General features: G+C 30.3%; 2 protein-coding genes across 4 annotated transcripts in view; both read left to right on the top strand.

Moving 5' to 3' along the window:
* Positions 1-1184: 1184 nt before the first annotated feature.
* On the top strand, positions 1185-8779 carry LOC123012245 (U-scoloptoxin(01)-Cw1a-like). Of its 3 annotated transcripts, XM_044410137.1 has the most exons (6): positions 1185-1381; positions 1439-1563; positions 1810-1849; positions 1905-2163; positions 8525-8664; positions 8718-8779. In XM_044410137.1, exons 3-5 carry the CDS (start codon positions 1825-1827, stop codon positions 8613-8615), a joined length of 375 nt encoding a protein of 124 aa, XP_044266072.1. In that variant the 5' UTR covers positions 1185-1381; positions 1439-1563; positions 1810-1824; the 3' UTR covers positions 8616-8664; positions 8718-8779. The 3 variants fall into 3 exon arrangements, with proteins under 3 accessions (XP_044266072.1, XP_044266073.1, XP_044266074.1); XM_044410138.1 differs by lacking the exon at positions 8718-8779 and having other exon boundaries at positions 8525-8688; XM_044410139.1 differs by lacking the exons at positions 1185-1381; positions 1439-1563 and having other exon boundaries at positions 1605-1849.
* Positions 8780-8857: 78 nt separating this feature from the next.
* Positions 8858-14597, top strand: part of LOC123012241 — a 9341-nt gene continuing 3601 nt past the window's right edge. The window contains exon 1 of the mRNA XM_044410132.1: positions 8858-9076. The gene's annotated coding sequence lies outside the window, so the exon portion shown is untranslated. The remainder of the gene's footprint in view (positions 9077-14597) is intronic.

The following is a 14597-nucleotide window of genomic DNA, read 5'->3' as shown; positions in this document are numbered from 1 at the left end:
CAGCGAAAAGGCTAAAAAGGTTGAAGCACGGACAATTTACAAGTTAGGCGAAGAAAGTATTTTGAAAAAGTACGGGAGAGATTTTGTAGACAAGACGTTCTTTGTGCCAGACAAATTCTGTTCAACTTGTCTTAATTATGTTAAAAAAGGCCCAACTGCTCTTTATAATGGCTTGCAGCGTCAAGGAACAGGTGGTGAATATGTACCGGTGTTTACTACGAGCAAGAGATGAAACGTACATACTCCATTCATTTAAAATTAAAAAGAAAAATGAATTTTAAAGAAGGTTATTTGTACGAAACAATTCGACCAGCAAAAGTTATCGCAGCCGTAAAGTACCTTATTAATCAACCTTATACCAAGAAGAGGGCATCATGGTAGATGAAAAGTGGTGAGGAATAATGACAACATTATGTCAGGCGCAACAAAACATTCCAATCCAATTTAACGACACTTATGACAATTTGGATGAACAAATTGATGTGCTTTTTGAAGAAGCCGAAACTAAGCAAGTTGTTGTTTAATAAACATGTGTTTTTCGAAAATCTTTCATGGAAAAAAACGCGTGGGCGGAACTTTTGGTGATTTTGAGTAAAGTGGTTAATTGTAAAACAATTAGCGAAAAAGAAGCGCTCAATTTAGAAAGAGGCGAAAAAGCTCATCTTATACGCTCAGATCCAGTCACTTACGCTAGATATTTCGATAATAGATTGCGAGTGCTGTGGAAAGAGCTACAGAAAGAAAAACGGCATTTTTAAAGAACACTCTGTAGATGAATATTAGTTTCGTTTTCTCTAGTGTGGCTCGAAAATGCACCTAAATTCGATCATGCCCAACCAGAAATGTGCAAATTTAGGGCGTCTGAAAAAAAACTATTCACGCTCTATTGTCTCAGATATTGTAACTGCATTTGAAACTGCAAACTTCTTATCAAATTATTCGTCCTTTTGTTAACTGGTGACATCTTAGATTGTCATTATATCGCTAATTAGAAATAATTATCAAACTTATATTTACTTTGGAAGAAAACTTCAATACAAAGATTTAGTGAAAGTGTAAGAAATTCAAATAAATCACAGATGGAGGGCTGGTTTTGGAAAGGAAGTACCGTCATGATGGGGATACAAATATAAACATTTTCTTTAAACTGAGACCAGAGTAATGTCAAAATCAGGCGAGTGAAAGCTTAAAAAATCAACACGTACTGAGTGCATAAAAAGTTCGTTTTTTATTTATGCGTGTGGATCATTTATAATATTGCTATTTCTTTTCAACATTTGTAAACAGCAGAAGGTCGGTCACGCTATTTATCACACTTTAACAAATGTAATTAAAGTAACGCAGAGCTAGTGACATACGTCAAAGTGTATCTTATTGTCAAGTAGGTCATTTATAATTTCATTTTTAATGGAAAAACTGTTTTGTGTCTAATATTTAGATTTTTTTTATCATCATAACAATTGTAATTCAAGCCCTATAAAAATCCTAATGCCAGGGAGAAGCTTTAATTTTTGACTTTGGTGCAAAATGTCAGAAGCTGTCAAATGTCAAAAACAGACTGAGGTTAGTCATGTCGTCTTCTTGATTTACCCTACCTCTATCAGCAAATAAAAAATTAGACTTGTATTGTATTAATTTTATAGATTAATTAGATAAGCGTTGAAAGAACACCGATTGCAGTCCTTGAATCTCACAGTTACTTGTGATTTGAATTATTAATTCTTGCTTTTTAAAGGATATGCACAAAAATTTTAATTAGCAGTTTTCTACTGCATCATAAACATTTTTAATGTATTCGTCCTCTTGTAGGTTAGTTGAAGGACCATGTTAAGAATCGTAGCTGTTTCAGGTGAGTCAAGTAAATAATTCAAAATAATTAAAAACGCCAATCTAACTTGTTACAGTCGTTTGTTTCATTTTAACTGATTGCTATAAAATTCACAAGAAATGGGTGGATTTAGAAAATGCAATTTTTACGTTTAACTGCACGAATAGAGCGATCGGTTTTTATGCCGACGTTGAATACAATTGTCAAATCTTTCACATGTGCGATCTGGAAAAACGAAGAATACCGCATGTGTGTCCAAACAGCACCAGTTTTAACCAGGAGTACAGGGTTTGCGACTGGGAGAATACTTTCGATTGCTCGGATGCTCCAAAATGGTGAGTTTTATTGACCAGAGAAGACTAATGTACTTTCTGTTGACCATGTCACGTGTTTTTGATATAGATGACAGTTGTCATCAATAAGAAATTATTTTGTCAGTATAAAAAATGTCAATTATTTTAACATTAATTTTGAATTAATTCTGTATTAAAATCGAACAAAACTGGATTAAAAATAGCTCAAATTGTTTTATTTTGGAAGAAAACTTTTATTCAAAACATTATTGTGTTGAAATATTTTGATTTAGGTTAATTTCCGGCTTAAAATAAAGCTAAACCGCTTGAGAAATTGCGTTATTTCAGCCTAAAATTCGGATTGAAGAAATTATTTTTATAAAATACATTAATTTCGAATTCATTCTGTATTAAAATCGAGCAAAATTCAATTGAAAAGAACTCAAATTGCTTTATTTCAGTCTAAAATTGGAATTGAAGCAATTATTTTAATAAAAAAACATTAGTTTTGCAATCGTGCAAAATTGGATTGAAAATAGCTCAAATTGCTTTATTTCGGAAGAAAACTTCTATTCAAGCCAGTAATTGGTTGAAATTCTTTGATTCAGGTTGATTCTCAACTTAAAATTGGGCCAAATCGATTGAAAATATCACAAATTGCTTTATTTCAGCCTAAAATTAAGATTGAAGCAATGATTTTTATAAAATATATTAATTTCGAAATAATTCTGTATCAAAATCTAGAAAAATTGAATTAAAAATAGCTCAAATTGCTTTATTTTGGAAGAAAACTCTTATTGAAGTCAGTATTTGGTTGAAATACTTTGATACAGGTTGATTCCCAACATCGAATTGAGCCAAATTGATTGAAAATATCACAAATTGCTTTATTTCAGCCTAAAATTGAGATTGAAGCAATTATTTTTATAAAATACATTAGTTTTGAATTAATTCTGTAGTAAAATCGCGAGCAAAATTGGATTGAAAATGGCTCATTCTAGGAATAAATTGCCGACCCGTAATAGTTATTTGAATTATCAGTTGAGTAAGTGAACTTTTTTGCCAAGGAGGTAGTTTAGGGCCGAGGCGAAAGCCTACATTCGTGAAACCTCCGAGGCTAAAATAGAAATTTAAGCATCGTGTATTGTATTAAATTTTTTCTACTACAAAGCACCAACATGTTTTAATTTTAAAAGAAAAGCTCTTGAACAGTTTTTTTTTTTAAATATTCTATATTTTGTTTTCAAAAGGCGTGAATTCTGTAAGTAGGTGTAATCTCAAATATTAGTTTGTGATTATTGATATTTATGCAAAATATGGAATGTGACCACGGATATAAATACAAGGTACGCCAGAACTCGCGCCCCAGAGAAAATAAGGTAAGATACCAGGAACATGAAAAAAATGTTTAAATAATCCTGTCTGTCAAAAAATTTTGACATTTACTTTTTGACATTTGACATTTTCTTATATCTATTTTATGATATTTTTTGACATTTGACATTTTCTTATATCTATTTTATGATACTGATGATCTTGTATATCTTTTTTTTACAATTATTTAGTAAAGGGACAAAAATTTTGCCAATAAAAACCACAAATAACATTGAACAGAGTTACAATTTAGGATACAGCTCCCTTGTTTCCTCTTTTAATAGCCTATAGCAAAAAAACTTGGAAAATTATTTTCCTAATAGAGTCAAAGTGCAAACTTTAAACCCTCATAACTTCGAAATTTTTATAGATAATTTTTTTTTAACAACTGAGGCGCGAGTTCTGGCGCACCCTATATAAATGAATAAAACGCAATAAATAGTATAAATTGATGCCTAAATATTATTGCTTTCGAAAGCGTTTTTCTGACCCGGGGGACTGATTAAACTGTTTTATCAGTGAATGAAACCGAATTTTTGTGGGGATAAGATATAATGATTAAATCAATGAGCTACAGAATACAGAATAACACCAAGAAAAACTAATTGGTTAAAGTAATAACTCAAAAAACATACCTAATAAAAAGAACTTTTGGTCTACTCGTATTTGTTGGTTTGACCTCATTTAGCTTGCTTAAGCTATGCAACTAACAAAACAGTTCATACCAATTTTTCCAGGGATATTTCTAAAATTCTTGACATTTATGGGTCATTGGTATCATTGGGGACCGCGTGCATTTTTATTGGGTGTTTACTTACACGGAATTCGTAAAATATTGAAGATGGAAGGCTGACGCACCTATAAACACCCACTAAAAATGCACGCTGCATGGAGATATCAATACCTAAAAAAATTCAAAGACAAAGTAATATTTCTAGTAAAGTTGGTATGGAGTGTTTTCTTAGTTGCATAGCTTAAAAGTTTTTTTTTATGTTTTTGGAGTTCGTTACTTTAATCAACTAATGTTTCTTAGTGTTATTTTATATTATACAGGCTGCGCCAGAACTAGCGCCCCAGAGAAAAATGCCATGTAAGGTAAGATACCAGGAACATGGAAAAAAATGTTAAAAAAAGTCTCTATATAACAATTTTGAAGTTATGAGAGTTTAAATTTTGCACTTTGACTATATACCTATATTTCTGTTGGAAAAATATTTTTTTTTGCTAGATGCTATTAGAAGAAGAAACAAGGTTGCGCTCCGCTTACCTTGGTCTGCGACGCTGTATTGTCCTTTTGGGGGGTCAGTGAAGTTAGCACCCCCACTTAAGAATTTTTAAATATAAATAATACCATAATTTTGCACACATTTTGCACAATTTTGCACACTAAGTTTTGAATTTTGCACACCTATCCTGTGATTGAAATTATATTGGGGTGACACCCCCACTTCAACATATGTTCAAAAATGTTCTGTCAATTTTATTAGTGAACTTTGCACAATTTTGCACACTTTTTATTAAATTTTGCACACCCTTATTTTACGAGTAATTACTAATTAAAAAATTTCTTCAGCACCCCCAATTTAGGGTGAACGCATCATTTTTATACCAATGAAATCATTTAATTTTGCACGATTTTGCACATCTTTTACCGAATTTTGCACAGTTCGTCTTTATGAGTAAATACCATTAAAAAAACCGTAGCATAATCCTATACGGAATTCGCAGTATTGCACTATTTTCATGAGAATTTCGTCTTACAATGGCTGAAGATATAAACAACAAATTTATAGTACTTCTACAAAATAAGAGAAAACAGAATCAATTGCTTTATGGCAGTTTTAATAACCCCCAATAAAAATATTTCCAAATTTAGCCAGTTGGGCTGGTTTTCAGAGCCGTATTCACTTTATACAAAGCTTTATGTATGAAAATTAAGCTATTCAATAGCTTATTTTAAATGCTACGGTTGATAAGTTGACTCAAAATTTTTTTCTCGATTACAATTATACTCCTATAAGCAACTTCCGCTGCAACGGGTTTAAAACAGCATGACTCTGTTTACTAAAAAAACTAAAAATCCCAGATTCAGGATTTCATAGGAGTACTTTAAAATATTTCTTAGTAATGTTGCCCTTCCACTCATCTTTAGCTGTTCGCAATTTGTAAATTTATTTTTACAGTATCTCTTGTAGGTAAAGACGTAATTTTTTTAAGTATTTAGTATAAATTTTTAAGAAGTGGGTGTTTAAAGACTATATACGTTTTATCTACAACTTTTGGTTTTACAAAAGGTAAGTTTAATATTACATTAGAGCGGAGGCTTCACAGTAGAGCTCGGGTATGTCATAAATGTCATTGCGGACCTTTTTCTTTTGTTAAGAAATTGTGGCCTGATCACCAATTACCGCAAACCCAACCATAAATTATTGGAACTTTCAGATTTTCAATATTAAAATGTTAATTACTCAAAACCTATCAACTTTTGCATTATTTTATTTTCACAATTATTACTAGAAAAAAATTAAGGAATTTTTTTGTTGAAATTATTCCAATTAAGTATTTTTTTTTCAAATTTGGTTTTTATGATCTCACTGTCATACGCTAAAAATTTTGAATAATATCAAAGCACTAAATTGAAGTCTGTTTAATCCTCTATCGTTTGCACTAGCAAAAATATTTTTTTAATCAATTAGAAATATTTGTTTTTGGGCCGGCCCTAAAACTTGGGACACGCTGTATAGATATAACGCATTTTTAGCGTATTATCAGTATCATCAGTTATCACCAGTCGTCGCCAAAGATGACTTTTGAAGAAAAAAATGCAGTGCCGACTTCAATCTTTTTAATGTAAATAAACCTAATCTATTTATGTAGCTACTAGATAGAAATTAATTATCTAATAGTAATGTATAGTGTATAAAAGAGGTGCAAAAAAAAAGATAAAGGTGCCAAATTGTTTGAAATGTAATAATGAAAGTGGTAGTAGTATTTTAAACCGGGGGTTTTGCAACGGTTTTTTTAAATGATAGGTAATTACTTGTAAAGTAAAGAGGTGCAAAATTGTGAAAATTTCATAGATAATAAAATTGAGATAAAGTTTATTATATCTCCAGTCATTGTAAGAGTAAAGTTTCATGAAAATAGTGCAATACACCGAATTCCGTATAAGATTGTGTTACGGTTTTTTATTGGTAATTACTCGTAAAGACGAAGTGTGCAAAATTTAATGATTTTATTGGTATAAAAATTATGCGTTTACGCTAAATTGGGGGTGCTGAATTTTTTTTTAATTAATAGTTAGTAAGGGTGTGTTAAATTTGAAACTTAGTGTGCAAAATTGTGCAAAATGTGTGCAAAATTATGGTATTCTTTATATTTAAAAATTCTTAAGTGGCCCCCTTTGGACCATTTGATATTGCGACCCTGTGTGTTCCCGTTTTGTAATTATTGTTTTTTGCTTTCTAAATTGCTTAGCTCTTTACAGGAATTAAAATTTTCCGTCATATTGTAAAAACTTTGCATTTACTCATTCATTTACAATTTGCCTAGTCGTTTTCAAAATGACTAGGCGTTTTATAAAACGAGTGTATTTACAATTAGCCTACGACATACAGGGCGTCCCAGCGACGAGAAAAATCTATTAGCGACCTTTAAATGGTAAAATTTAAAAAATGTATAAAACATTGATAGATACTAATCTAGTGCATCACTTTTCAACCGTACAGCATGTTCCAAAAAAAGTTACGATACAAATTTGTGTTTTTTAAATGAAACACTGTATATTTCTTTACATTTTTGGATGTAGCTTTTTAAAACAATGTTTTTACGCTAAACTTTTATTAGTCGATTTCGCTTAGTTTTAGAAATAAGACGTTTTTTTTCACTTTTTAAAAATTCATTACACAAAAACTAAGGCGACTAGAACAATTTTTTTCTTACTTCTGCAAAGAAGGAAGTACAGAATTTAAAGCTGTAGCAATTTTTACTGTTTTAGATTTGTAAAGATTAATAAATTAAGAAGTTTATTACAAGTTGAATAACTTAAAAAAATTAACTGGAACACCCTATTTTGTATTTTTGCAACTAATAGATTGATAAATTGTATATCTAAAAAAGTTAACTTTTAATGTCTAGAATTAATAAATGAAAAGATATTTAACATTCAATATTAATTGCAGCAACAATGCCTATCAATATCTGAGCATTGTTGATACTATGGCAACCATAGTAATTCCACCACGGATCACTTATCTGTTAATTTATCAAGAGATTGTAAAAAGTCGTAATCTGTGGGAAGAAGATGACCAAAAAGACGTTTTAACCGCGTCCTACTGTAAAATTGTCAGTTTTTTTTCTTTTAGTAATTACTTAATTACATTAAAAGAATATATTATTTGGTTGGGTAAATGAGATCGATACTTTTTAATGATTAAACGTAAGAACCATCACAGCTTTTAAAAAATAAATGTACAATTTTTACCTCTTCACCTAGTTTTGAACCCACGAGCCGCCACCGCATTTTGTGTACTTGAAGAAAAAATAAATAGTATATATCACTCAGAGCAGTGTTTCGCTCAGTTTGTCCAAAAATATTTGAGCTCAACGGAAAAGTACTCCTAGTAATACAGTGCGATCAAAAAGTCATTCTATCAAGTAGGCGTACTACGTACGTAGTCGATAACAGTTTGTATGTAAAGTAGATGTCAAACAATTATTAAAAAATTAAATTAAATTATTATTAATTAATATTATTATAATTATTATTAAATTATTTTATGAAACGTCTCAAAACATTCTAAAATGGGATGTTGTTGGTATTTATACGTACAAATCGTTTACAACGTTTTCCTGAAATAATTTATATAAAAATTATTTCAATATTTCTCATTTGTCATTTAATATTCTGCAGATATACATTTTAAATTTTCAGGCTTGCTCGATAAACAGACTTTTTAATCGCACTGTAATATACTATTTCTTTATTTATTTTAGGAGAGGGCAACCAACAATACTCTCTATTTTGCAGGTACTTTTTGAACGAGCGCACTTATGCCACCGATCCTCCGAAGAACGTTGAAAAAGACTACATCGGCAACAATTATAATAAGAACCTCTGACCATGAGTTGATGTTCTAATTATTTAATTTATTGTAATAGATTATGAGTGTAATAAATTAAGTATTAATCATGCGATTACCAAAAAATTCTATTTCCTGCAGCTGCAGTTCTTCTTGTTTGTAACAGATGCCACTGGTCTTGAACATGGCATGTGCAGCGGCTAACAGTAATTAGCTGTAGAAGGAGAAAATAATTTCTATTATCTGTTCATGGTTGATGTGGTAGCACCGACTCTCTACGTAGACTATTACTCATCACTCACCTCTCTCCAATGTTCGCAATTCTTCAAAGTGCTCACTTTAACATTACATCAGTTACGTTTCGGAGTTTTCCATGCTTTGTCATGGGCGGTTCATAAAAAATTCTTCCAGTGTGTAAGAAGAGTAATTATGTTAGTATGCGACGAATGAGCTTTTGGTGCTCAAAATGTTAAAAGACGGTGTCGGTTGGGGTTTAGCGGGTAAGTTTTTTGTTTAATTGTCTAGAAGATAACTGTTTAAACCGCCTAGTGTTTACTTTGAAAATAATTAACGCGGCAAACGATGACTAACTTAACACTGATTAGTTATAACAGAGACTTCAACGATAGAGCAGAAAAGTAAATTTGCCCAAGAATGTTTTTTTTTAATTATTTTGTCAATTCAGCATCATGAAATTTTTATATTAGTGATAGAAAACTTTAATAGTAAGATGCGGTCCAATAAACTTAGATGGTCTCTTTAATTTACAATGTAGGTCTTTTCTATTTTATATTTTTACAATTGTAAAGAGAAATTGGGCAAAATAAATTTACATTGCAATCTTTGCGCATAAATGTGGATATTACATACATATAGGGTTATTCATAAATATGAAGCAATATTTGAACCTCAAAAATGACCTATAAAATGATGTTAATTTAAATAATAACTCGTGTACGATCTCTCGAAATGTGGGTATGGAAATTTATTTTTTTTGTAGTATCTTTGGAACCATTTGACCAAATATTATAAAATTTGGAATAGTTACTTGCGAGAACATAGCTTTTAAACTGATAATCACGAAAACCGGATACATCTACTCTAAAAATTTTTGTTAATTTTTTATGAATTAAATGCTACAAAATCGATTTGGATTTATTCTAAGTTATGTTTGGAGTCTGAGCTAAACTTTTTTATTAAATATTTTCGATTAATGGTCTAATAATTTTCCAATCTCAAGTTGACAGATACCTGACAGCAAAATATGTGACCATAGTCACTTGTTGTCACTACTTTTTGCATTCAGTGTTGTGTAGTACTCACTTTAAATTAAAATAACTTTAGAACGGTTTATTTTAGAGTTATTAAAGGTTATGCGTTTTTCAAAATTGATTACTCTATTGTTTTGAGCAAAAAAATAAATGTTAAGAGGCCAAAAAAAAAAAACCCGAAAATATGACCTGCAATTGCTGTAACCGGAAATTGAGTAGATGTATCCGGTTTTCATAATTACTAGTTTAAAAGGTATGTTCTCGCAAGTAACCATTCGAAATTTCATAATATTTGGTCAAATGGTTTCGAAGTATTACAAAAAAAAAAAAACAAATTTCCATACCCACATTCCGAGGGCTGTAAAATTCTTATCAGTGGAGATAGGACACGAGTTATTATTTAAATTAACATCATTTTATAGGTCATTATTGAGGTTCAAATATTGCTTCATATTTATGAATAACCCTGTATGGGGGTATTATAGTGAAGACTTCTTCTGTTTTTACAATTAGCTGACTAAGTTTTTTAAGAACATCGAAGCAAAATAAAAATACTTATTTTCGATACAAGTGCGCAATTAATTAATCAAATTATTTTTCAGGTCTGAGACTGAATTTTGCGGCACGAAGGGAAGCTGAGTGCTGTAGTTGAGGTCGAAGACCTGAAAAATAAGACAGCGCACGTGTATCGAACAACAGTTTTCATGATTGTCAGCGAAATTTCATGAAAAACGTGAATTTATTGAAAATTTTGAGGTTCATTTTGACAGATGTCAAATCAAGTATATAAATTGAAAAATTTATATATTTAGTTATATACCACTTTACACCTTATGTATCTAAGGGAACGATCATGAAATAAACATATTAGAGGCTTTACCTTAATTGCATTATTTGCCGATTTTAAGAATTATTTTTTAGACTGTGATTGAAGACTTACAATTTTCATAATGTTTATTATACGGAGTTGTTAATTTGAAGCTCCGTTACTTCATAGCATAAAAAATGGAGTTGGTTTCAAATACTTAAACAGACAAACAAGCATATCAAATTTTAATTTGTAAGAGTATAATAATAATATTATAATCCTGTCATTTTTTCAAACTTATGGAATAGCTCAAAAATGCCCATGAACCATTACTGTCGACTTATAATTTGGAACGATTTTAAATTATACATGCTGGATTATGACAGTATTTCTTAAAATAAAGATGAACAGTTTCTTGTCAACTATTGTTTGGAATCGATGTTCAATCAATGCTGCTTCCTGTTGTGGGACCAATTTTAGTTTTTTAAATTATTCTTTTTATATTCTTTATTAAATTGTCTTTCATTAAACTCACTAACTATTATTTATTACTAACTTTTGCTTTAGGGCAATTTAAAAATTAAATTAAATAATGTAGGCTGTGGAAAGAATAGAACATTTTTATTCATTTTATCTAAGACAAACAAACGACTGATAACAAAAAACTGTTATAAAAGTTTATAAACTTGGAAAAAGGGGTAATGTAGGTTCCACGTTTTTACAATTTTATAAACTTTTTCCAGGTATTACGTATCCTCTACGCTGAAGATTTTATGTTATCGATGAAACAAACTTTTATTAAAACTATTGTTATGTACAAGTAGACTTGGATTTTTTCTATCTTTTATCATTACGTCATTTTAAAGACTTTTTTAAAATTAAGTTGGTTTTCAAAATTTTTAATATGTAATTTTTCAATAGATCCAAAAAAACGTAGCCTCCACATCTAATTTTGTAGTCGTTGATATCAATTTTTCGTCAATCCTAATCCTGGGTATACTTTTAAATTCGTGGTAACGTTAAATATCATTGCACCCGTTTATATGAAATGTCAATCTATAATGACCCAGCCTGTATTTATTGGCGCTCTCGTATTTTTCTTGAAGATTTTTACAATAAAATGTAATTTTTTATTTCGGCGTCACAATGAGCATTTTGTGTAATTGTTGCATAAAAAGCAATTTTTCTATTTTGCGTCTGAAAAAAAGCTTATTTCGGTGCCAAAACCGATGGTTATGACTTATGACCCATTTCAATACCGATTCGGGTGCTGAAATAGATTAGTACAATTTACTTTTAAGAGGTTGGTGATGGTGATTTTCAGCGGCTTTTCTCTTTTTTCAGGTGGTGTGCATGAAAATTTGCAGAATTCATTGTTAATTCAATAAAATTTTAAAAAATACTTGATATTTGACTCTTTAAAAATCAATCTTTTAAATCTAGTGACATTTATTACCAACCACAACCTTATTAGAGAAAAAGTTTCTAAATTTAGAAAAATAGATTTTTATGTTAAAAAAGTATGTAAAACGCGCAAAATAGAAAAAATACAAAACTTTCCTTATGAAACGCCTTCTTTAATATACTATTTGTGACACTGTTTTCTGGCGACATTTTATACAATACTTTGGCCATCACTGGCCATAGATTGTCGTTTCTTAAGTGAGAAATTGTTGCAGTTCAACGTATTCCGTATTGAAAATATTTTATAACGGGTTGTCAACACTTAAACAAAGATAGAAACATAAAATTTGGAAGATATGTTCTTTGGCGGTTGTAAAGCTGCACTAAGACGAAATTTTAAAAAATCAATTTCTAAGGGATTGAAATGGGGTGTACATGTTTAAACGAAGATGAAATTTGAAAAATATAATTCTTAGAGAGTGAAGAAGTGTACTAATCAGGCACTTGTCAAAAACCAACCTATAACGTAATGAAATAGGCTGCAAACATTTAAACGAAATTATAAACATAAAATTTAAAATGTTGACTTTTGAGGGTGAAGCTGAAAATTCAACGAGATGAAATGGGATGTAAGCGTTTGTAACGTGCCTTCATCATTTTCTTAAAAATCGTCTCTCTTCTCCCGCGTTGTTTTGAATTGATGAATCAAGAAAAAAATAGATGAACAGACTAACTTCACATTTCTTCTTTGAAAATCAACAAAAAATTATATCAAAAATCTACGTACGAAGTCATGGGTGCATGCAAGCTAGTTTTATATAAAAAAAATTCACTTAACATGTTTTATTGATCAGTTGATCAATATGTAACGAGAAAAAACAACAAACATATAGTATGTCCTTAGATTGAGCTTACAAGAGGAAAAAAAAATTAGCTTTGATTTTACGTCAAACTGCAAAACATTTTTTGCTTTACCTGAAACGAGCTAATTTGTAATTAAAACTTCATTATTCTAATTCAGCAGAAAGAAAAGTTTATTTGTCTCTTGATTTTAGACTTGTACCAATTTTTTTTAAATATTTTTAACAACAGATTTAGCGCAATTTTAAGGCTTGTTAAGTCTAATTCGAAGATTAAAATGTTGTATTCAACTCGTCTTTGTGTAAATCGGACGCTTTATTCCGTCTCGTGGATGATAAACCACTCATTAACACTCGTGGTTTAATAATCCACTCGGTGAAATAAAGCACCCAAACTTGTCGAATAAATTATTATTTTCTTTACGTTTTAGATTTTATAACATTGGCGGTTTAGCAATGTCACTTTGACGAATGAGTTTACGCAAGTTAAGTTTGTGAAAAACATAATTTTAATAAATGACAACTCAAAGAAACAGCTTTAGGATGAAAAACAAAGTCATTTTGTAACAAGAACAATCATTATGTATCCAGATAATTAATAATTGATTGTCAAAGTGATATCGTTGTCAAGAAACTGCCAATGTGATGAGACTTAGAAAGCATAAGTATAAAAACAATTACAAGTCCAAAATCAAGAGAAAAATGAGCTCTTCTTTCCACTGACACAAAATAATGAAGTTTTAATTCAGATTTGCTCTTTTCAGGTTGAGCAAAAAATGTTATTTCTTTGAAATACTGTATACATAATTATAAACTCGCATTTGAAAATATACTTACTGAACAAGGATTTATTCAGTAATTTAAAGGCATAGGTAAAATTTAAAGCAATGACACAAATGATTATACAAGGTGATTCACGAGGAATAATGAGCTTAACCAAATTCTCGATGCAACCATCATTACATTTGTCGCAAAGCAACTTGCGAAAAATAATGGTGGTTGCATCGAGAATTTGGTCAGGCTCATTATTCCTCGTGAATCACCTTGTATGATATTAAAGTTGGCACAAATTTGAATAATAATTTATTTTTATTATAATATTAAAATTTTTATCAACTTAAAAATTAAAAAAAAAAAAACAAAAATTATATTGAAGTACAATTTAGTCATTTACCACACAGTAAACATTCTTTTAAACAATTTTAGTAACCAAAACTAGCTGACTCTAAACGAAATTAGTTATACCCACAAAGAAAGAAATTTTAAACAAATAAAATTGCCAAGTTTTACGTGAATGTTCTTTATAAATCTAATATTATTGTGATAGGTTTGTCGCACGTTTAAAAATGACGTGAAATACCCAATTATTTCGCCAGATGATATTGGCATTGTAAACCAAGAGATTGTGGTCAGGATGGCACATTTATTACTATCTTCGGTGCTACTGACGAGACTTTGATAGCCGAGGGTTTAGAGTAAACTTTTCAAGGCCAACAAAGTTCCATACAAGTCCCGTTGTAAAATTTCCTAACACTTCGCCTATGGCAAGCACGTGCTGTAAAGAAATATACTTCTCGTCACGATATTTGAACTGTCGTAAATCTTAAGTCGGGTACCCGAATTACTCTTAACAATAGAGACATTTGGGTTGTTGTAAATAATCCAACAGTAAACACCA

Source organism: Tribolium madens, unplaced genomic scaffold (genome assembly GCF_015345945.1).
Source record: "Tribolium madens isolate multiple individuals breed KSU strain unplaced genomic scaffold, Tmad_KSU_1.1 Scaffold_91;HRSCAF=231;Tcas5.2_LG7, whole genome shotgun sequence".
NCBI classification, from domain to species: Eukaryota; Metazoa; Arthropoda; class Insecta; order Coleoptera; family Tenebrionidae; genus Tribolium; species Tribolium madens.
The sequence above is the reverse complement of the archived record's forward strand: the minus strand, read 5'-3'. Positions and strand labels throughout refer to the sequence as shown.

Coding starts and splice junctions, on each gene's coding strand:
- LOC123012245 (XM_044410137.1), top strand. CDS start 1,825: ATGTTAAGAATCGTAGCTGTTTCAG. Junction 1,850..1,904: donor AAGAATCGTAGCTGTTTCAG/GTGAGTCAAGTA, acceptor AACTTGTTACAG/TCGTTTGTTTCATTTTAACT. Junction 2,164..8,524: donor TGCTCGGATGCTCCAAAATG/GTGAGTTTTATT, acceptor TCTATTTTGCAG/GTACTTTTTGAACGAGCGCA.